The sequence below is a fragment of the Simochromis diagramma genome, unplaced genomic scaffold (genome assembly GCF_900408965.1).
Source record: "Simochromis diagramma unplaced genomic scaffold, fSimDia1.1 OVJJ01000603.1, whole genome shotgun sequence".
Taxonomy (NCBI): domain Eukaryota; kingdom Metazoa; phylum Chordata; class Actinopteri; order Cichliformes; family Cichlidae; genus Simochromis; species Simochromis diagramma.
In genome coordinates, this window is record NW_024387414.1 from 6,854,359 (window position 1) to 6,877,614 (window position 23,256).

The window sequence follows — 23,256 nt, forward strand, 5'->3', positions numbered from 1 at the left end:
GCTAACAACATCTGTGAAAAGTTACCAATCTGTGACACAAAAGTGTACATCTGTTAAGAACTGTATCGAACTTTGCTGTCTGTGGAGATGGAAGCATGTCTCTTACAATGTTCCAGGTGGGCTCGGCGTAGTCGACTCCGAGGTACTCAACATATGATGCAAACCCCTCGTTTAACCACAAGTCATTCCACCATCGCAGAGTTACCAGATTTCCAAACCACTAAATAAACACACGAGGAGTAAACAGATGAGCATTTCTGCCATGACCAGGGAATTAACGTTTCCATGAACCTAGACTTTGGCCAACATTAGCACCATCAGTCACATCCAAGCAACACAATAACCGAATCATCAGGGGATTAAAACATTTCAAACCACAGGATTTCCCATCTGTTTTTATGTGTCTGTCACGATTTGTCATCTGCTCTTGCAAAAGGGAGTAACACAAGTAGATTTATTTTTACAGTACTTGATGAGTGAAGGAAGGAGACTTTGCTGCAATCACGTTCATTTCATAATATAATGTTGCTTTAGTTTGTGATGCCTAAAGCTTTGAGAAAAGAGACCGTCTGGGTTAAAAACCAATGCTATACCATGTGTGCGAGTTCGTGGGCAATCACAGTTGAGACCCTCTCTTTGTTTCCAGTGGAGGAAAGGATGGGGTCATAGAGCAGGGCCGTTTCCCTGTATGTGACCAGACCCCAGTTCTCCATTGCTCCAGCGTTGAAGTCGGGCAAAGCGATCTGATCTGTGGAGATGAAGGGTTAAAAAAAAAAAAAAAAAAACATGCTGTGCTCAGGGAGATCATTGAAATGAAATGATTTAGCAAAATGGTCTACCTGACTTGGAGAGAGGATATGATGTGTTGTAATAATGCTCATAAAACCTCAGGATGGGTCCTGTAACATTGAGAGCATAGCTCCCCTGACCATCATCTATTGCTTTTCTCCGAGCCCAGATTCGAATCTGCAAAGAGTAATTTAAATCTTTGAGTCCAAAAAAAAAGTGGTGCTCCTTACCATTTCATGCTCGTTTTAACTTTCCAAGATCATGTTTGGGAGCATATAAGCTGGGAAATGCTTTTTGGATCCCGGCCTCACTGGGGATTTAAGTGAATATGTAATCCAGGTTTCTTACCAACAAATCGTTTTGGTTTGACTCAATGGGAACAAAGTCGCTGACGATAAATGCCAGTAGATATGTTGACATTTTCCGCGTGGGCTCAAATGTTGTAATTTTGACATCCACACTGTCAATGACAGCCTCTGAAGCTTCTGTGCAGGCAGAGAAAAATATTAAACACTCTGTTAGCATTAACAGTGTTTAGTTGCTCATTTACTTTAATAACTTGGACAAGGTGTTTTTTTATTAGTTACAACCAATGACTGAAGAAACAGTCATTGGCTTTTCTACAGTCACTGGTTTATGAAGCAATCACATTACCTACTACTTACAACATGATATCTATTCTCATTTTGAGCTTGTTTTTCCATTTGCACTGAAAAAAAAATAAAAAACTGAAATAGTTTTGTTTATCCAACGAACCCTTTTCCTTGCCATTGGACAGAGCCACAGTGTCTCGTGAGTGAATGATCGTGACAGTAAAGACTGCTTTCATGGCTGGTTCGTCAAAGCAAGGAAAGCTTTTCCTGGCGTACGTTGCCTGCATTTGTGAGGTAGCAATAACTCTGCAAAACATTGGAAATAAATAACATTAATGGAAAACATTCACCAACAATCCAAAAGCCTTCAAAAACTGACAGAGAGAAACATTAAGCAAATAATACTGCAGCTTTATCACGGACACTGGCATCTTAAAATTATGCACAATCTCATTTGGTGTTCGCATGTGATTCACTAAATATTAGACACAAATCATCACATATTAAATAAATCAGAACATCGATAACACAGTCATTCATCCAGCTAACAATCATAATTCACAAGTTACTGTATTGTGTGAAGTACAAAAAGAAAGTGATATGTCTACATTTGATTGATTGGCTGTATGGCACAAAGTGATGAAAACTGCAATCTACTGAGAACGACAAATATGACTTTCACATACAGTTTGGGTAAAGACTCATTCTGCAGCTTTCACTCAAATCTGACCCGTCCACTGGAAGGAGTAGAAATTCTTGCGATAATGGAAATGTGCATGTTAAATGATAAATATGACCTTAACCTTGACCTTGACATGTAGCTAGTGAGTAAAACCATAAGCAGAGAACAGGTTCAAAACATAAAGCTAACAGTGGTTACCTGTCTGACAGCTCTGTGATTGCAACCTCCTAACGCTGACATGTTTGCTCTCCAAAAAGAACCCAATATCTCACCAGCAGCATCTGACAGAACAGCAGTATTTGACACCGTGGAATAAGAATGTGTTGACAAGTCTTACTTCTTTACGCCATCCTCAACATATTCACTCCTGTAGAAGCCCTCCAGGTCATCCGCCAGCTCCCCGAGAAATTCTGTGTGAAGTGAATAGGATTCTCCCGCCGATAATCTGCTGCCTAGCTGAATAACCAGAAACTCCGTTTTCTTCACAAGCCAAGAATTCAGTATAGTGGGCACTGGGGCCTCACCCTGGCTGCTCAGTTTAGCGTGGTGCCCAAAGAAGGTAGTAAAGTTGAGTTTTTTGGAGTGGATGATGATGAGGTCTGTTTCTTTCACACATTTAAAAATTACTGTTGAAAATCCAGTGAAGATGTACAAGCCCTCTGCATTGGGCTTCAATCGTGGCCACAGGGTCAGATTGTAAGAGACGGGGATGAGGGAATCTGGAAGTCTGTAGTGGTCCCAGGGTTCCTTTGGGGTGTCAGGGGTGGTGCTGGGTGTAGTTGTACTGGTGCCATCTGATGCTCCATCTCCTACGTTACCTTGATTCTTGGACTTTTCCTTGTCGTAAGCAACAGAAAGAGCTATAATTGTAGCCAGTCCACAGACCGCGAGTACAAGCATCCCGAGGCCCACATTTTTACTTATGTAGTAGACTTTCCCCATGTCTGATCAGAAGGTCAATGCAGGAATCAGAGGGATCTCAGTCTGTTTATGTCAGCACTCCTTCTCAGTTAATGGGTGAGCTATTTACGTGGCACCTGCCGAAAAAAAAAAAAAAGAGGAAAAACAAGAAAACCTCAGCCATTTAATCTATAACTTGGCATCTCTATTTTTTGTAATAAACGTCAAGGATGCTTAACAAGCCATGTAGTTTCATAGTTACTGTTTTGAAAGAGTTATGTGACATTAATAAATCATTCCATTTCTGCGATTCATTATAAAACCAGACTTCCAAACTGGTCTCCAAACAGCACTTCACTTTGTGTGAACAAAAAAAAAAATCTGTAAAAAAAACCTTTTTGCTTTTAAATTCATATTTGCATTCCATGAAGGTGGCTCATAACAATATGGGGCTCATAAAACAGTTCTCAGTAGTACTACTTGAAAAACGTATCATTATTCCTCATCCTGCAGGCAGCGGGTTAAACACTGAAAAAGACACCAAAGGGTTGAAGGTGTTGTTACTCAGACTTCTTGGCTTTGGTGTTTTGCGTTGGTCTCATGCAAAACAGAAATGTTTCAGCATCACAAGTCGATCCGAAAAACAACTTTATGTATCACAATGAAAATGATCAGTGGTACTATAACGTTAAAAAAAAAAATCATCTGAGAAATATTGGGGGTAAATATTGTCACAAAGGCAGCAAGCTGAATAATGAAGCATTAAGCCAGAGCTCATCTTTTGAGTGCCTTTAGCTTTTCTGTGGGTAAATTCAAACTATTCCTGTTCTATTTTCTGAGTCTTTTCCGTTTTCCCACACTATCAAAACATCAGTGCTATTTGATCATCGAGCTGAAGAAAACAGGACGGGAGGAAAAGGGAGGAACCGTCTGCTGTAATTGATGGTTGGGGTAGTCAATCTCTGTCAACCGCTGAAGATAAAAAATGAAGCCAGTGTGCAAGTGGGAAAAAACTGCAGGCAGTTCTTGTGGGTATCACTTGAAGATGATTACTTAAACTGGACCTTTTCACTCTGTTGTTAATGGATTACCTGACAGATATCATTTGCTACAAGTTAAAGACCGCCTAAGAAATTTTTTGCTTCAGTTTGAATAAAATTCTAGTGTTTAATGAGCTCATAGTACTTATTAGACCAATATCTGTCTGTGCCTCGCACCCATACGGTTTATAAATGCAGCTTGCTAAATTTATATGATAAATAACACCACTCTTTCATCAATACAAGGCAAGTTCTGGCTACAAAACGTGGCAGTGGCCAAAAAGATAACAATACATGTTCAAAAAGCAAAAATTAGACCAGTGGGTAATATCACCATGGCTACATCCAGCTTTTAACCTGTCTACTGTCTATGGTCAGAAAATGGAAAGCTAATCCAGTCAAGGACCAACCCTAGAAAAGCCCACAAATCCAACTTCTACCTGAATCCAGGTAGTACCCGATTGGGGTTCTTCTGTCGTTCCAAATTTCAGACATTACCCAAAATTGACCTTTTTGTTTTTGTAACCAAAATTGCAGTCATGTATTCCTAAAACTCTAACAGTGATTATTTTTAAATGAGTCAGAGATAATGAGAAGAAGTTCTTGTTATTTTTAAAACTTCACCTACAGACAACGAGACGTGTAGCTCCTGTATTCCTTCTTGTTAACTCCTGTTTGGTTAGGAAGTAGCAGCATGCATCCAGCTTCAACTCTGAATTCTTTCTAATTTTACCAAAAGACGCTGCTGAAATCAAAAGTGTCATCCCAGTTCTTGTTACTCCTTTTGACACAACAAAGAACACTCATTAGCTGCCAATTCGGTTCAGCTTGTTCTATTAGATTACCTTCCAGCTACGTCTCTTCCTTGCCTCATCAGTATCATAAAGCACTCTGCATGCAGACCAGTGCATCCTATCTCCCTACATTATTTGCATCAAATGGTTCAACTCTTAACTCTGAATTCTCTGTATTTTTAGCAGGCAACCAGCAGGTTTTCCTGCACTACCTGCAAAAGTTAGTCATTTAGCCTCTTTGTAAACAAGAATGCCTTTCCAATGAGTTGTTTTCACCATATGTCATTTATTCATATCATCCTGTCTTTCAGGCCTATAATCACACAAACCTACTCCTTCTCAACACCACCTTAACTTTAGCTCAGGAAGTTGCAGCTCACTGTCCACATTCCTGCTTTTCTTCACCACAAATCCACAGAATCCTGTCTCATCGCCATGACCTTTTGTGACGTTTTTACTGAAAAAGGAATTTTTCTCTGTCACAACCTCTGTGAATATTATCATGCGTTTCCAAAGACTGTAATCTTGCCTTATAGTCATCTAAATTCTAAAGCATTTTGGTAAATATGCTTGTTCACTTTCTTTTCAAGAGGTAAAGAAACTGACAGAATACTCATGTGTGTACAGTAAACATGAAATTGGGCCAGTGGCCAGTTAGCAAACAAGAAAACATTTTTTCACGGACAAGAGTCACAAAATGCTTTACAGAAAACAGTCTAAGACAATACAAAGAGGACAGAAGAGAAAACAAAGATAACGAACACAAACTGTACAGTGCAAAAAGTGACATTTACCCTTATATGAAGCAAGAACTGCACAATAATTAAAACAGGGTTAATAGAAGACTCAAAAGCATGTTACACAAAACCTCAGCTGGCACAAAATGTGTTGCTAAAATGCTAAAGTAAGTAGATATATTGTCAGCTCTCAACAGGATCGTACTAAGTCCTCTACAGGTCGGGCCAAGTGGCTTCAAAATCTCCGTTACCCTGCATCCTTATGTGGGTGCAGGGAACAAACCTATAGGTAGGCCAAGCTTAGCACAAAGACTGGAAACACAGGAGGAAAAAACAGAAACTGTCACGATCTGAGGAGACAGACCGTGCGGTGGTGCGTGTGGTGGACCCAGGTGCGAACACAAGAGAGTAGACCGGAGTAACTTAAACTGAAAGTGAGCCTTTATTATGGCTGAAGACAGGTCTCAAACAAAGCAGAAATACCGTGACTAAACTAAACTGGGAAACGGATACTGATAAAGTATGAAGACTCAGAAAACCATGCCGAAGCCTGGCCATGAGGACATGGAGGGTGGGAAACACAGACGACGTGACACAGACTGCATGAAACACAGAGACTAAATACACATGAGGGATGATCAGGGGAAGTGGCCACACATGGGAGCACAGCTGACACACATGAACCTAAAGACAGGACAGGAGAAGTGAAACTAAATACACTGACATTGAATACAGACTTTCAAAGTAAAACAGGAAACATGGAGATTAGACATGACATGAACTAAACATAACCACGCAGACATGACAGGTAGACGCACGAACCAGGGAGACTGAGTACAGGGGGAGATGACATAAACAACTAAGAAACAAAGGGCTAAACAGCACCCTAGAAATTAACTAGACGAACTAAGCTAAAGCATAAATGAATACAAAAGATACATAAAACTCAACACTGGATCACACGACCCAGGACCATGACAGAAACCGTATCAGCTGGTACTTGCTGTATATTAAAGAATGCCTCAGGTATTTATTTGAGCTCCTTTTTAATACTGGACTGTCCATTATGGTTTTAAGCATTCAAATATATATATTTCCATGTAGTAGCCTTTCCCACTTCACTTTGTCATTAACTCATTTCCATTTGTGTCATTAATATTTAACAGTAGGAGATCAGACAGCCTTCACCTCTACACTGGTAGATATGCCGTGACATCATAAAAACACTCTAATGAACCTGTTATCAATAATTTCTCAATATTTACAGCTGATTCTTTCCATGGAAGACTTTGCATCCCGAGTTTTATGGAGTCTTGGCACAACAGTTCATAAAGGGTAACAGGGTAACAGTTATAAATGAAAGTGAATATAAGATTTTTCTATTAATTCTGTCTGCTTCACCAGGTTTTGACTTGAAAATGAAAGAGAGAAATGAAAGAGAGCAATGTAACAATAACACCTCTGTACTATTTAGACATCACAACTGGCAATAGAAGTAATAATACCTTGTTTACCAGTTAAAGAGTGAAGAGATATAGAAAGATACAGAAAAGAGACTATTTTCTTTCAGAATCTTCTCACATTATCGGTATTTTCAGTGAAATTGAGTCTAGTTATATCTGCTAGTGAACAAACAAACAGAATACAACCCGAAGTCAAAGCACTCTGTGTCACTTATGACTTGTACCAAACCAAAAGCCTGAACATGTAGTTATTTATTTCATAATGAACGGTCTCACTTTTCCTTCCTGTCTGACAGCATGTCCATGTGACTGCTCATCAGAGTGTGCTGAAACATCAAGGATCATCATGATGTTGTCACAGTCCTGGGTCGTGTAACCTAGCACTTTGAGGTTTCTTGGTTTTTTAAGGTCATTATTTATTTTTAGTCTTTTTGGTATTAGCACCCAGGTTCCTCAGTTGTACTTCTTCGTTCATTTAGAGTCCCTTGGGTATTCACCCCTGTGTTAAAGTTCCCCTTGTTGTTGAGTGTCTTGCCTGTCATGTTTTTTTTTTTTGTTTTTGTTTTTAGTTTTTTTTTTGTGTGTGTGTCCCGTTTGGATCTTTAGCCATCAGAATTGTTGTCTTAAGGCCAAGAAAGATGCCAAGCGGATTTATTTTACCAAGTGGATCATCATGGCCTTGCCATATTAGTCCATTTGATTGACCTTTATTATAATTATGTATTTATTTTATTTTCAGTTGCTACAAACGGGACAGACATTACTGGGGGATAGGACAGGGAGAAAGAATGAAAGAAAGAGAGGGAGAGAAAGAAAACCAAAGGGGAGAAGAGACGGTGAGAAGGGGGGGGGGGGGGGGGGGAGAAGGAAAACAAACAAACAAACAAACAAACAAGCAAAACACCTGGATCACCTGTATGGAGAAAAAAAACAGAAGAGAAAGCAAACAACAAAGAGCAACATAATAAAAAAAAACAGCACCATCACAATAAACTAGCTAGCAGTAGATAACAGTAGATACTAAATATTAAACGATATTGTGCAGCACGCAAGATAGACAGCGCACAATGTGCTTTGAGGCAGCAGCCAAGAAAGGTGTAGTCCGCGTCTGTGAACACCTGTGTGTACACCTGTGTGCACACCTGTGTGGATCAGCATGCTTGTATTCCAAAGGTTTCTCCATGTAACGATCTGCTAGGGAGTGTGGGGAGCCATAGCCCCGTCCACCAGGGTATGAAGCAGGTATGGAGGAGATCCAGGCCCCAGATATCCAGAGGCCCCAGAGTACAAGGACCCGAGGAGGACCACCAAAGGGGGGGAACTGTGCCACCCTCCTGGGAAGAGCTGAGTAGAGCCCCAAAGGAGAGGTCACCCCGCAGCTACGGAGCAGAGGCCAGAGGGGGTTGCATTGGCGTGCCCGCGGGCTCTGCCGGCAGCCAGCTGTGCCAGAGAGGACCGAGCTTCAGGCCCAGAGGCCAGAGGCCTGAGGGCATCCCACCCCCCGGAAGGAGCCCAGCCGGGCCACAGGCGCCCGGCCCCGCCAATCAGCCACCAGGAGTGAGCCGGTACATACATGAGCGCCCAGCCCCAGACGACAAGGACCACCAACACACCAACGTCTGAGGGCATCAGCCACCGGCAGGGAGTGTGGTGAGGGGAGATAGGCCTCCGTACTTTAGAGGGCCTGAGATGTACCCAGAGAGGTCGAGTCTAAGACCCAACCTGACATATAGACACAGACGAACAGGCACACGCGGACACAGACATGCATTCCCACCCCATATGCACAACCAAATACTCAGCACTCACCCAACGTGTAGACAGACACAAATAGACACTGCACAGACCGCACTCCCCAAACATACTCTATATCCCAGGTCCAGGTACCCCCGCCCTCAGAGGGGCAAGCCGCACCTAGAACCAGGACATGTAACCCTTCTCTCTGGGGTGGAGGCAAGCGGACCACCTCCTTATCTGCAGTAGCGGGGAGGCCCCGCATCCCAGACCCCAGTCTGACGGCCAGCACCTCCTCCCAGCCCCCCAGCCCTGACGGCTAACAGAACCAGGGTGAGTGAAGACCTCAAACCTCCCTACGCCCGCTCATATGTAGTGTTGCTGTGTGCTGTTCTAAAGTGCATTTAAAACTCAGGAGAGCATGGTACTAGCTTCCTCTCAGAGAGCAGCACGGCTCCTCCCGAAAACCCTTAGTGTCTAAATGCATTTAAAATTGAGGGTAGGGCACCAGCGCCAGAGGTGGGTTGGAGTACACCGACCATCCTCTGGATGCTGTAAAACATGCCCACCCCCAAGGCCCTATATGTATGTGTTATGTGAGAGTGTGAGTAATGTGGATGTCTAGGTTGCAGAATAAAATTGAGGCACAGGCGGCCAGAAGGGGACAGAGGGGGAGTGCCTCCCCTGCACCCTGGTGACATACCTGCACCCCAAGCCCTGCGTGTGTGGGTGGGTGTGGTAGAGCGGGAATAGGGAGGCAGCTGAGGATGGGGAGGGAAGAAAGGGAGGGGCAAGCGGCCCCTCCCTGGGGCCAGCTCCCCCGCTGACCCCAGTAGGCACCTCCACACTCTGGAACCCACCAGGGCAAGGGGGCCCAGGCCCATCCGGACCGGGGCCCGCAGCAGCAGCACCGCCCAGCCCCACAGAGTCCGGGGCAGCCCACCCGACTCCATCCCAGAGAAAACTGCACCCACCCCATGATCCAATCATCTCCCAAACTACACAAGACAATAGACACCCAGGTTGAGTTCATTCTCCACCTCTCCTATGTCATGTCATGTTTTATGTCTGCACGGTTAATGTTGTCATGTTCGTGTCATGTCTGCGTCTCGCCGTGTTCATTGTTCTGTGCGTCATTATGTTCATTCTAGTCATCTGTTTCCTCATGTGTCTCCACTTCCCCATATCACCTCATGTGTGCGTATTTAAGTCCTTTTTCTATAACTGTTTGCTGTCAGGACGGCCGCCCATTTTCCTTCATGTTATCTAGTCATAGTCACAGTTTTAGTCACAGTCAAAGTCATAGTTCATGTCATACGAACTTGTCTGTTTATCTTCGTGTAGACTTGGTCTTGTTTTTGTTTTAGTTCATGTGTTTGGCCAGAATTGGCCAGAAAGCTTCTTCTTTTGTTGAGAACGCAGCTCCTTCCTTCGGTGTCTGTTTTTGGGTCCGTGCAACAAAACACAGCAGCGTACCCCGCCGTGACAGATGTGTTAAATATCTCATGACTTGTTCTGTGTTAAGAAGGCTTTTCATTCTCTATTTATAACAGAGTATTTTATATCTATATATGAGGTTGTTATATAGTTTTTTACATTTGTTTATATTATATATATGCATATATTATATGCTTTCAATCGTATCTTAGTAGTAGTTTTACTAAAGGTAGTTGGTGATTAGTGTTGTCACCCGGGTTTGAATCCATCAGCCAGCTCGGGCCTTTTGTGTGGCATTTTCATGACTTCCCTGTACTTATATGTGTAAACTTTGGCTCCCTCCTGCAGTTCTCTATGTGTCAGCCCTGTGACAGCTGAGATAGGCTGTAGTACACTGCAACGCTAAATTGGATAAGTTTAAAAAGAAATTGATGGCTGAATTGTGTACAGAAAATACCTTGTCTTGGAATCTATCATAATTCTTCACAGGAGGTTTATATTTTAAGTTGAAGGTTAATAGTTTCGTTTTTGTATTCAAAGAAATACATCAGTGTTGTGTGTGAAAGTTTTATTTATGACTTGGACTTTGACTTAAATTTGATACCCATTACCCATGACATCCGAGCCAATTTTATCTGTTTACTTGTTAGAAAAGCTGACCTAGGCCATAATGACTAACTTTCCGATCAGTCATAAAAGCGAGTAAGTGATTGGAAATGAGTCATGGTGTTAAGTGTGTATTAAACCATCATTATTTAAGATGCTATTGTTCATTTTGAGCTAACACGTTTTAGTCTGAACTTGCCACTCTTTCTGCTTGTGTTATTTAGCTTAGTTTAGTTTGGATGTGAAGTGTTAACAAAGATCAGTTGTATCTTCTTCCAGTTAAGTATACGCAGAGCTGTGTCTTCGGTTTGCTCACAAACATCTAATTAAGAACGACATAACTGATGGTTGATAATAATCCATGGTCCATTGTAATGATAGCTTGTAACACTCATCAGAAGGTGAGTCCAAAGCCATGATAACATCCACATCATGATGATTCAGCTTCTTTAGAAATGAGATGCTAAAACAATAAAATGCGACAGCTTTTATGTTTATAGACCAAGAGAGGGGAAACAACGATAAACATTTACCCCGCTTACTTCATACATAAATTCATTTGTAGAATAAATTGATTTAAAAGATCAGTGGGTTCCTTGAGTATGCAAAGACCCACTGCAGTCAGTGGTATGTGAACTCAACAACCTACAGGTGGAGAACATGAGGAACATACACTGGAATGCAATACTGCGGGCCAGGACAGAGAGTTATTCTTCGAGCTGGCTTAGAAAGCCTGCTCTCAAATGTCTGAGCTTTTCCCACGCAACAAAAATGAACTAAAAGCCTACTGTTTGAAAGATTGACTTATAGTTGTAGACTACACACAAAAAAGGAACAGAAGCTCAGGCTGGAAGACACAGCAGCATGTAGAAAGATTATAATTTGGTGATGATTTTTTTTTTTTACAGAACAGTCATTTCCACATAACAATAATGCACTCAAATTATTATTGTCTATATCTCTTTCAAAGCTTATTTCTTGTGTTATTAATGGAATACCTTTTTAGTGGCAGAGAAATGGAGCAGTGCTTCTTAGGCGCCAAAGAAAAGGTGCTGATGGAGAAACAGCAAGCCGCAAGAGCTGAATGTTTCGATGGAAATAACAAGAAGAATTCATAAAATATTATTGCGTCCCCATTACACAGTTTACAACTGTGGCTTTGGAAGACTTAGCGTTTTGTTGAATAAATATTCAATCGAGGGTTTGGGTAGGTCACAGAAATTGTTTTATCCAGCGTGTGGAATTTACAAAGCTTGTTTGGGAGCATGAGTTTGATTATTTACAGTCACTGGGATGTGTTTGTGTGACTATTCATATTTATATTGAGAGTGACATGTGGACTGTTGTGGAGCTGTGAGGATATCAGCACCTTGCTGTTATAAAACTGGATATGACAAAGGTGAATTTTCCAGGAAAAAACGATATGCTCGTACGGTAGCAACTTCTCAGTCCCAACATGTGCTGTTTAATAAGACTTAAAACCATAGATTGGAGTCATAAAAACAACATATCCTCATAGACTTCTAGGTTATCTGATTTAATTTAGCAAACAGTGGAGTTGCCCCCTGCAGGGTATTAGAAAGAATATAGATTTAATGAAATAAAGCTTTTATACATTGTTTGTTTGTTTTTGTTTGTTGTTTTTTTATTGGTATTGCTGTCACTACAGCATAAAGCTTCAAAATCGCACAATGTGTTACATTTTAATGACGGAAAAGTTTTATAGCATACAAGGCTCGGCTTCTTTGCTGGTGCTAACTTATAAACAATGTTGAAAAGAAATCTAATTTTCAAACAACAGGTTATAAAGTCTATTCTTTCCCATTTCCGCAGTGGAAGGTAAATCAACTGTCTGTGAAATCAATCAGGGAATGAATTTTAATCATCAGTCTTTCAAATAAATCCCCTTACAGTCACTTTAGACCAATTCAATAAGAAATATGATCCAAACAAATCACGAGAACGTTCCTCTTTGCCAACTGAGAGCCGGAGTGGGAATGTTTATCGTGGGGAGGGCAAAGTCACATATTTTCATGGAGTAATAAAATGACAGTGAAAAAGCAATGTGACAAGGCGCATTTCGTGGTGTGATTTTTAAAAGGCCTCCCGCTTACATTCTCTGTAAGTGCTGTGTATTCTTTTTGAAGAGCCACAGAAGAACGTCTTTTTTCTATCATGTGATTAACCGGAAGACCGAGAAATGCAGGACAGCGCACCTTCTTTTTTGTGTGCTCCATCCGTGTCCTATCACACTTTAACCTTCAGCTTTTTTTAAACAAGATTTATCATTATCCATCAATAACTTTCGACTTATCTCAGACATTTAAAGGTAAAAAATACCTTTTAGCACTCGTGCAATCATTCCACCTGTTCGTGAACCTGTGACCGACACTATCAACTCTGTGTTTACTCACTTCCACGCTGAACAGATAAGCTACAGTCAGTTTATGGGGGCTGCAGAGTTTACATCCACAACAGCCCATGCTGGATGTTAACAGATGACTAATAAATCCACATCACAGCCACTAAAGCCAAACACTGATTTATCTCACAGCTGCTGTGCTAAAGTATTTACTTTGCACTCACTGCAAACTGAGTTGCCGTTGCATACTTTGAGTTACGCTGCTCTTACTTGATATCAAAAACCAAAGTATCATGGATTTTCTTAAACGGCATCACAAGACTGTACTTTACAGCGGAAAGTCTGCCTTTGATCCATTCAGAGACCATTTGTGAACAATTACACCAACTTCTTGCTGCACAGAAACTCTAAGGGAAAAAGCAGTGCAACAATTTACCAGATGGCTGTAAAACTTGCACAAAGGACAACTAATGTTACTTTTCTTAGAAAAAAAAAAAAAAGACTGGATCAACAAGACTGGTCTCTTTGGTCATATTTTTACTAAATATATAGAAAACAGTACCTACCAAACCTTGTGTAGCTGCATGTCCAGTGCTCGCCCGGAATTAAGTCCACAAAAGACGTTCAAGTTGAGCTGGAATGATCCCAGGCTTAAAGACTTGCAGTCGGCATCTGGGAGAACGGAGGTAGGAGGTGGCGAGAGCTATGACAGGTTTCTCTAGAGATGTAGGGAGGGAACAATCTTCTCTATCCCCGAAAATCCCTAAATTAGTGGAAAGGGGGGACTGAAAGAATGCGGCTGTATCAACACTGCATTGTGGTCAAGCAGAAAGAGCTCCGATCCTCAGAGGTACAGAGTGTCCTGATCATTCTGATTAAGGTTTCATATGACGCACATAAACCCCAGCCCCAGTGCCTCAGCTTACCTGCTGATATCCAAGAAAAACTCAAGGTTTGTTATATGCAAACCGAATAAAGCACAGCCACAGGGATTTCGATTTTCATTCATTTAATTTACCTTCGCAAGAAAGGTCTTTGACACCAGGACACATTTCCTTCCTAAAAAGGATTTCATGATAAAAGTCTTAATTTGAACATACCTGACCACTAAATACAGCCAAAGAGACACAAATATACTTTATACAAACATTTCAATGATCCAAAAATGGTTATAGTCATTGCACTCTGCTGTCTCTCCTAACAGATTTTGCCAAGATCTTGCAGTAGCACATTAAAAATTTGGGCATAACCAAACATCATTTGCATGTTCTGCACCCTGGAGAACGACACCATTAGTCACAAATCGCAAAGACATCAGGGGGAAAACACATAAAGGAGATGGAAAATAAAAACAAGAGAAATTGGATAAGTGGCAAGAACCAATAAGTTTGCCAGAAACAGAAGCCTAAGATCACATTTCAGTGAACTGAATGTAGTCCAGAAACTCAATCCAGAAGGGAGGGAATGCTTTGAAAACAGATTTGGGAGAGCTGTGTAGAAAAATACACACGGCTAAGACATCATTTATTTATCCTTTAGAAAAGGAAGGTAAATCGGGTGGCCCCAAAATCCCCACAAACAATAGTACATATATAATAACAGCACGCGTAATGCTTTCTAGAATCAAACCTTATATCATTGTGCAAATCCTTCAAATAATCTGTAACATGGATACAACAGACATCAAATATCACTTACAGTTTACCTCCCATACATACAGGAATAAAGGTGAAAGTAAACTTATGTGGTTTTATGGTACATTTATTAAAAATAAACAAAACAGTGTTCTCAGTTTTGACCAGAGAGCTGGGTGGAGAAGGACTATATCAGTAGCGCACCAGCCCCGCAGAGCTCAGCGGGAAAGCTGTTCAGAATGGGGAGAGGCTCGGCACTTTGATATTGATGTCTCCAATGTTGATGTTGCGGGGAATCTCGGGCAGGTTCATGTTCTTCACAGCAGAGACAGCACGAGCTGGAGCCGCTGACAGACCTCCCTGCCCAGAGAAACATGGCACAGAAAACACCTTTAAAGGCTTCGTGTGTGGAATCATCACGTTTCATCTTTAATGCTGCTGTAATGGCACAAGTCTAAGCATCTGCGGGGGGGAAATCCTGTAGTAAAACTGCAACAGTGTTAAGTTACACATGTTGTGTATATAGACTTTACTATGAAAGGATCATGTGACTGAATGAGAACCTCATTAACCTCATTCAGTCAGACTGACACTGTGTTTCACGCTTTGATTCCCATAATTTCGTGTACATGTACAATGACAATAAAGGGCTATTCTTGACCATTTCAAAGTCTAACTGAACTGCTACGGTCCTGTTTTGGCTCGGTGAGACGATTTGCTCAATACCCAAAGAAATACAAATCGCTGCAAGTGTGCTGTGTAAAATCTCTTTTTGTTTACAGTAGTTTTATTTGTGGTGCACCTTTACATGAAGCATTTTTAAAGTAAGGTCATCTTAATCTGAAAAGCTAATCTTCAAGCAGACGTAATCTTACCTTGTATAGGAGTTATATTTCTGTCTACTTGTACATACCCGTGCCATCTGGTGTAGGATTTTAGCCAGCTGGTAGTGGGCTGTTAGCAATGCGATGATGTCATAACACATCAGGCAACATTCAGGTTTTTTTAATATAAATTCGATTATTGTTATTGTCGTGAAATTAAAATTATTTATAAGGTGTTATAGGTGCAAAAACACTACAAATGAGTCATTTTAACCTAAAATTGGATGCAACATGATAAGATCATAATGTCTAATATAGATACTCAGGGCTAGATATGCACATGTGCTAATTTTGGTTGCACAACTCCTGATCATGTAGGGTGAGTTTGCAGAAAAAGAGGTTTCGTATATTACAGTAAGACTAACTTCTTAGTATTATGAGTGGACGCTCAGTGCAAATAGTCTCTTTAGTCAAGTGAGTGCTCACAGTGCTCTTATTCTAAAAATTAGTTAAATAAACACACACATTTAGACGCCCTTGGTGCATCATTTTCCAACACATTGTGACAAGAGATATTGCAACTAAACCACAATTTCTGAATGGTGACCAAAACAGTACGCCAACTCTCACAACAATGCAACACCGCTACTTGCCTACTTACAAATTCCAGTATTATAAACATCAGTTTTGGTTCTAAAACAACCATTTAAATCATGTTTACATTAAACATTTACAAAGTTTCATAATCAGCAAGTGTAACTTTACAAGAACCATCAATTAATGTTTATAGAAGGTTTGCAAATCAATTAATTGTAATTCATTGTATGCTAACAGTAAATCATTATTACTTAAAGTTCAATTACCAAAGTTATTATGAAGGATTAATTTTAGGGGTTCACAAGAGTTTCTGTTTTCAAGCTAAAACATGCAATAACCCTCAAGTGCGCTCCTTTAACAGAACGGATCTGACCTCTGACTTCTCCATGCGGTTCTGCACCTCCACCTGAGCTACAATCTCATTCATGTTAGTCTCCAGCACCATCCCTCCCATCACCACCTCCTGCAAAATGTAATGGACCTGCAGAAAGAGCAAAGCACGGCAATTAAAACTAAGCAATGCTGAAATGCATGCAGTTTAGTTGGAAAGCAAAGCAGCTTTCCATCACAACCTTCAGATGTTTGAATTCCTGTGGGCACAAAATGCTTACAGCAGCATAAAACTGTCTTCTACTGCAAATCTGTCAGCCTCTTTTAAACCCCTGACTGTAAGTATCAATGACATTTTTACAATGCCACGTAGGTTATTTGCATCTATCCTCCAGAGATGTACGAGAACATGTTTTTCTTTCAAGAAGAAATACTTCCAGGTTTCGCTTTGGGAAAATTCCTTAGGCCAAACCTAACAACACCACATGACATCCATTTCCTGCTGGGAAAATTCAATCAAGATGGCCGGGGATGTGTCTGATTAGTTTCCAGCAACACATCTAGCTAGGCTCAGAAGAAGAGAAAAACAGATTTACATGTAGCCTGAAGCACATACATACATCTTCAATTCTAAAGAAGCCCTGCACACAGTTTAAAAAAATCTTTATTATGTACTGTGATATATATTATTTGAAATGCAATCATTCATTTCTGAGGTGAAAAGGTTAAGTAAAGAGGCTGTTCCAAAAAAGCATCTGGCTGCACAGCTAAGACTAATAGACTGCACATTACCTGAGGGTCAGGCCTACAGTGCAGTCATAAACACAAAGTTCCCTTTTATCTCAACCTTTTCATTGAATGGGTAAAAAGAAAAAAGCTGTCCATGAATACAGCTCCTACACAATTATTCCGCTACAGCTTTACAGTCAATATCAAGACAGCGTTTATTCTGTAATGGCAGCATGTTAATGTCACATTCGAATATTTATGGACAGTTTCCCACAAGTTCGAAACACCAGTGTATGTTGCTCCGATATGGAAGCCTACTCCTACTCTGTGCTTTTAATACAAGACAGACCCACTAAGCTGTGCCTGACCGGTGCTTTTTTTTAACATTTTATATCACTGTCTTTAAAATTCTTGAAAATTGAGACGGCTCTTTTTGCCAAAAAACTGCCAGAAACCACATTCGTACATTTGGAAAGCTGAAAACATTTACTGACACATTTAGTTTTATTGAGCAATTATTCAACTAATACTTGCAGCTCTACAGAAATGCATCCCTATCCCCCACTTACCTTATCCATGTGGAATATGAGGTCTAGTTCGCAGACATTTTCGAAGCATTTATCCAACGTTTCCACAAACACCTGCAGCGAAGAGAACAATGGGGTCAAAACGGGAAATATTTTCAATAACAGATTTGTATTACTGTCTGAGTGCTGATTAAGTACATATAGTTAAGATGGTCACAGGCCAAATGTAGAACAACTTCCAAATTTCCCAAAGGGACAATAAAGATGTGAAGCCAGATGTCAGCCCTAATCAAAGTGAGTGCATCAGCACTTTGCGTAGTAATGTTGTTGAGAGGCCTGTACAGCCTGTATCTGAGATAACAGGCTTTCTTTTTAACAAGTTACTTCTTTAACACAACCGCCAAAGGAAATTTAAGACATAAAAAAGTGAAAATTTACTTGTTTCCAAGGAGACACACTGATGTCAGTTTAAAATACAGTAAAAGGAATTTGTTTTTAAATGGTTCCGTTTATAAACATTGTCCAAATTTGTTCATTAATCTTGGATGTAAACAAAATAACGCAATCATATTAAGCCATTTATTGTTAAAGCAGCAGCATCTTAGAATACTGAGAACACAGAGAACAGTGAGTGTTGTACATTGTGTTTTCACAGACGCATTCCCAAACTTCAACACTTTTCGGCTGAACGGGAACAGTAATCTGAGTGATAAGATAAAATGTGGATACACCAGTTCTGATTGAAAAGTGGCAAAATCCTAGACACCTCACTGCAAAAAAATGTTTCTCTGGCCTGGATATTTAACTCTTAGCTGCTGGAATGCATCCATGCTTGCAATAGATGCTAAAAGAATTTCCTCGAATCATTTCTGCTTGAATTCAGTTTGGATCAACACAGTGTTTGGATTCATCCATTAGCTGAGGTCATCCAAATAACTGTGCCTCTCACCTCTCACATCTGTTTCAACTCTGCTGACAGAAGCATAATAACAGAGGGATTTATTTGTAAGATTTCACTCAGTAGGCTCCTTCTTGTACCATACACCATGTTGCCAAAAGTATTCATTTGTCTGCCTTCACATTCATATGAACTTGAGTGAAATCCCATTCTTAATCCATAGGGTTTAATTTTTATGTCAGCCCATTCTTTGCAGCTACAACAGCTTCAACTCTTCTGGGAGGCTTTCCATAAGGTTAAGGAGTGTGTTTATGGGACTTTTTGACGATTTTTCCACATGTGCATTTGTGAGGTCAGACACTGATGTTGGACAAGAAGGTCTGGCTCGCAGTCTCCACTCTAATCTCGGAGGTGTTCTATTAGGTGCAGTCATGTTGGAACAGGAAGTGGCAATCCCCAAACTGTCCCCACAAAGTTAGGAGCATGGAATTGTCCAAAACATCTTGGTATGCCAAAGGATTAACAGTTTGTTTCACTGGAACTCAGAGGCCGTGCCCAACTCCTGAAAAACAACCCTGCACGATAAACACCCCCACCCACCCGTGTGTCTACCTTTACACTTGGCAAAGTGCAGTCAGACAAGGACCGTTCTCCTGGAAACCGCCAAACCCAGACTCATCTATCAGATTGCCAGACAGAGAAGCATGATTTGTCACAAAAGACAACACACCTCCACTGCTCTAGTCCAGTCTAGTCTAGTCTTTACACCACTCCATCCAATGCTTTGCATTGCACTTGGTGATGTAAGGAATATATGCACCTGCTCAGACACAGAAACCCATTCGTTGAAGCTCTCTGTGCACTGTTCTTGAGTTAATCTGAAGGCCACATTTAGTTTGGAGGTCTGCAGCAACAGACTCTGCAGAGAGTTGGCAACTTTTTTCACAAATTTTTTCACAAATGTTTGTAGAAGCAGACTGCATACCTAGGTGACTAATTTAACAGACCAGTGACAATGGACGCGATAAGAACACATTAAGATTTTAAATCAGTGTTCTCTTGGCTTTTTCTTTTTTGTTTGTTTGTTTAATTTTCTATTAAAGTGAGATCTGTTATTTGTGTAATTTTTACCCTTCCAAGCTGTTTTGTTACATTGCATTTATTTTATTGGCCTAAGTTGTTTTAGGTTTTGACTTTGTCATTTCGGTTTACAAATAAAAATCTTCAATATTATTCTTTCAGGCTGTTGACTGAGTTTTCACTGATTGACTCACCAAAGAAGCAAACTGGTTGAAACACAGTCGCAACTAATTTGTTTTCATCTTTCTTGCAGTCAGTATTTTCACAATAAAACACCAATTAGTCACATGTGTTGATAGTTTAAATGTGAAGAAAAGCGATATTTACCTCTTCCCATCCATTACTAGATTGTTTTACATAACACACTCACAGCTATCATTCATCATTTCACCTAAGCTGGAAATTGTCCGTGTGAAGATAAAATGATAATTCGTTAAATTTGGCACCTCTTATAAACCTGCAGACAACTGCCAGAACCCACCTCAAGTCTCATGGCACAGTATTCAACACTGATAACTCTTACCCTTATGACTGAAAACCAGAATTAATTTTTTAGAATATTTTAGAATATATATTATAGATAAGGAAAAGAACATATGTATTCTAAACAGAAACTGAAACTGACGAATGATCCCACCTGGTCATTTTTGTAACTAGAATAGTTTGAATGCTTGAGAGTTAATACTCCTAATGCCTTTAATGGATATTTGTGTATTTAAGGACCAGTAGACACCCTGCAATTGTACTTTTTGCTCCAGGGTCAAGTGTCTGCTTTACAAGCTTGGTGTAGTGGTTGTGTGATTCCATGTCAAATATTTCCAAAGAGCCATTCAACAAAAGAGCAGCTGACCTGGATCAGGTCCAGTATGCCGAGCTCGCTCTCCGATGAGTCGACACAAAAAACAAAGTATAGAGTGGCGTAGTGTCGGTAAATCAGCTTGTAGTCAGAGCCACCAATGAGACTGAAAGCAGATTAAAAAAAGAACAACTTCAAAAGGCATTCAGGAGTAGCTTCATTCTGAAATAGACTAAACTTGTTTGCTGTTAATTCACTTGAAAGATATGATGGAGACTTTTGAATATTTGTCTCCATCTAGTGGTTAAAGCTAGACCACTGCATCCACAGCTGCTGTAAAGTAATGTCAGAATGCCCAAAGCTGGCTCAGGATTTACAACAGTTAGTATTTGTCGAATTAAAATGTGACGACACACAACTAGTCAAACAACAAGTGTGCCTCTCTGCCTCTGACAGAGATCCCAGGTGAGCATGTATCAAGACACTCTGACAGAGATCTATTAAACCAGCTTTTGTGACAGCTGTGCCTAGCTAAGCAGTAACAACCTTATCATTTATAGCTGTACTTAGAGTACGCACATGCATATATAGAGGATTTGTTTTATTGTAACCTGTGATACAAACAGAATTGCATAAAAGAACACCTGACTTACCTTCCACCCTCCAAGAAGTTGCAGACGTTGTCATCTCTTTTAGATACCAAATGAAAAGTCTCCCGAATGATCTGCTGCTGCATGTCCTCCGCCTGCAAGCAAATACGTTACAAACTCCATTAACTCCATAATTGTCAAAATAAATAAATAGAAATTAATTTTAAAAAGTCTAAATATATTTGCCAATAACGCATTACTTAGACTTTTACTTATTTTTAACCACGTTAAGTAAAACCTCTACAGTAGGACCTGAACAATATATCGGTTAGCCAATATTGCTCCATCACAGATTTGATATATTTGCTGTCCTATACAATAAGTTTTATCAATATAAAATAATGGAGAAAAAAAATGCACATGATTATTTAGAGCCATCAGTTGGTTTAAAGAGTGGAGCAGAGGCCTACACTTCATGGAAGGATTAGGGATTTAGCCAGGTAACTTCAGGTTTTAACCCCTGTGGGGTTTTAACCCCTGTGGGGTTAAAACCTGATAGGAAGGTGGCTCACTTTGTAATAACTCATGAACACACACAAAACTACCTCACACTGACTAATCAATTTTCTCTAAAATAATGTCATCACTCCAGGAAAAGCCTGTGAACCTCAGTAACCTGATAGCTCACTGAGGTTCATTCTCTTATGTACATCAGTAAGTAAATAGATCATGAGGAGTAACTTTATTCCTCGTGTTCCCTGCAGCTGTCAGCAACTTTGATGTCATTTAATTGTTAAAAGTGATCGCCCTCTTCCCAGTGTTGCCAAGCGCTTACTAACAGGAATCGTCTTAATGTTGGGGTCTTTATCTTGCAGTATGAAGTGTCTTGAGATGCCTGATGCTGTAAATTGTCATTATATAGATACATTTTAATTGAATTATGAACCTTAAAATAGGAATATGAACCTAAGACAAATCACCTAAGTCTTGTGCTTGCTGACTTTATATAAAATTTGCATGCAAGCCTACTTAGAGTTAATTGGTTACTTTCTTTAAAACCACTTTGCATCCAAGAAACACTTGAATGGAATACAAACTGTAGATACGGAAAGATCCCTCTAAGCGTATAGCTTACATCCTACACACTGCTTACACACATATACACCTGTTGCCTTTAGTCTACATCGTGTGTTTAAAATATTATTTTTTGTGATATTAGCACATATTAGCAAAATGATGTTAGGGTAAATGACACCAGATAAATAAGCAATGACTTGTATAGCGCTGGTATTGTAAAGCGCTTTGGGTGCCTTGAAAAGCGCTATATAAATCCAATCCATTATTATTATTATTATTATTATTATTATTACACTGGGCATAATAAAATCCTAATTCCTTTCCCATGACTAAAGTACACTCCACACTGTCATAATTTTTATATTTATAAATAAAAATATATAAGATGACATAAACCCACATCATATGTTTTAGAGGCAAGTCTACTTGATTTCTATTATACAGTAAACAAATTAAATAAACCTACTTACAGACAAATCTGCAGTCACTGAAGCACAGCCGCCATTTTTAAATGAGTTTTGATAACTATGATAAAAGAGTTCTCCTGGTAAAACCATTTATTTATGTTGTCTGTTATGTAATTAAACAGACAAGGATGAAGCAAAGTCAGTGATTTCAGGACAGATAGTCCGGCTAATACATACATATGTACGATTTAAGTGGATTTATCTTCACAGATAGCTACTCCTTAATTATATAACGCCTATATACTTTTATATAGAGAGAGGTCTATTTTAATAGAAAGGAAGTAAAACTGAAGAGTGACTGAGCTCCAAGTTTGTTCCCTTTCTTGCTCACGTGATCCGCTAATAGTTTTACTTGGCTACAGGAAAATATCTCATAATAAATATGTCAGGATCTCTGAAATATATGTGGTGCTGCTCATTACACGAAAGGTCACAAACGCTAATCAAATACAGATTGTAAGGTAAACAAATTGTTTCAGCAGTATTTGCTACAATACTCACAAAATACTGATAGAATCTGATCAGCCGCGGCTTCCCGTGGTTGTTAAAAATTAATATGGCTTTAATCAT

The 23,256-nt window shown here is 40.0% G+C and overlaps 2 protein-coding genes and 1 long non-coding RNA gene across 6 annotated transcripts in view; 1 reads left to right on the forward strand and 2 right to left on the reverse strand.

Moving 5' to 3' along the window:
• Window positions 1–2,429, forward strand: part of LOC120721554 — a 14,615-nt gene extending 12,186 nt beyond the window's left edge. The window contains exon 3 of the long non-coding RNA XR_005693189.1: window positions 2,322–2,429. This is a non-coding gene — a long non-coding RNA (uncharacterized LOC120721554). The remainder of the gene's footprint in view (window positions 1–2,321) is intronic.
• LOC120721550 (aminopeptidase N-like) overlaps window positions 1–13,987 on the reverse strand; it is a 23,534-nt gene extending 9,547 nt beyond the window's left edge. The window contains exons 1-7 of one of the 4 annotated variants that reach the window (XM_040011950.1): window positions 13,709–13,987; window positions 2,402–3,101; window positions 1,546–1,688; window positions 1,138–1,274; window positions 840–966; window positions 594–748; window positions 107–220 (exon numbers count right to left, since the gene is read on the reverse strand). In XM_040011950.1, coding sequence (XP_039867884.1) covers window positions 107–220; window positions 594–748; window positions 840–966; window positions 1,138–1,274; window positions 1,546–1,688; window positions 2,402–3,006 — 1,281 coding nt within the window. In that variant the 5' untranslated portion in view covers window positions 3,007–3,101; window positions 13,709–13,987. Of the gene's footprint in view, window positions 1–106; window positions 221–593; window positions 749–839; window positions 967–1,137; window positions 1,275–1,545; window positions 1,689–2,401; window positions 3,102–4,632; window positions 5,476–13,699 lie in introns of those variants that run through there. The other 3 variants (XM_040011947.1, XM_040011949.1, XM_040011948.1) reach the window with 3 other exon arrangements.
• A 142-nt stretch (window positions 13,988–14,129) lies between these two features.
• ap3s2 (adaptor related protein complex 3 subunit sigma 2) lies at window positions 14,130–23,256 on the reverse strand. The gene is made up of 6 exons (XM_040011952.1): window positions 23,188–23,256; window positions 21,206–21,297; window positions 20,607–20,718; window positions 17,821–17,892; window positions 16,566–16,673; window positions 14,130–15,131 (listed from the first exon to the last, which is right to left on the reverse strand). The coding sequence occupies exons 1-6, from the start codon at window positions 23,254–23,256 to the stop codon at window positions 15,006–15,008; spliced, it is 579 nt and encodes a 192-aa protein (XP_039867886.1). The 3' UTR covers window positions 14,130–15,005.

What these genes read in the sequence shown, in the direction of transcription:
- ap3s2 (XM_040011952.1), bottom strand. Translation starts at nt 23,256, where the DNA reads ATGATTAAAGCCATATTAATTTTTAACAACCACGGGAAGCCGCGGCTG. An exon ending in TCAGATTCTATCAGTATTTT is followed by an intron (nt 21,298 to 23,187) that starts GTGAGTATTGTA and finishes ATTTGCTTGCAG; the next exon opens with GCGGAGGACATGCAGCAGCA. An exon ending in ACCGCATGGAGAAGTCAGAG is followed by an intron (nt 15,132 to 16,565) that starts GTCAGATCCGTT and finishes TTCTCTGGGCAG; the next exon opens with GGAGGTCTGTCAGCGGCTCC.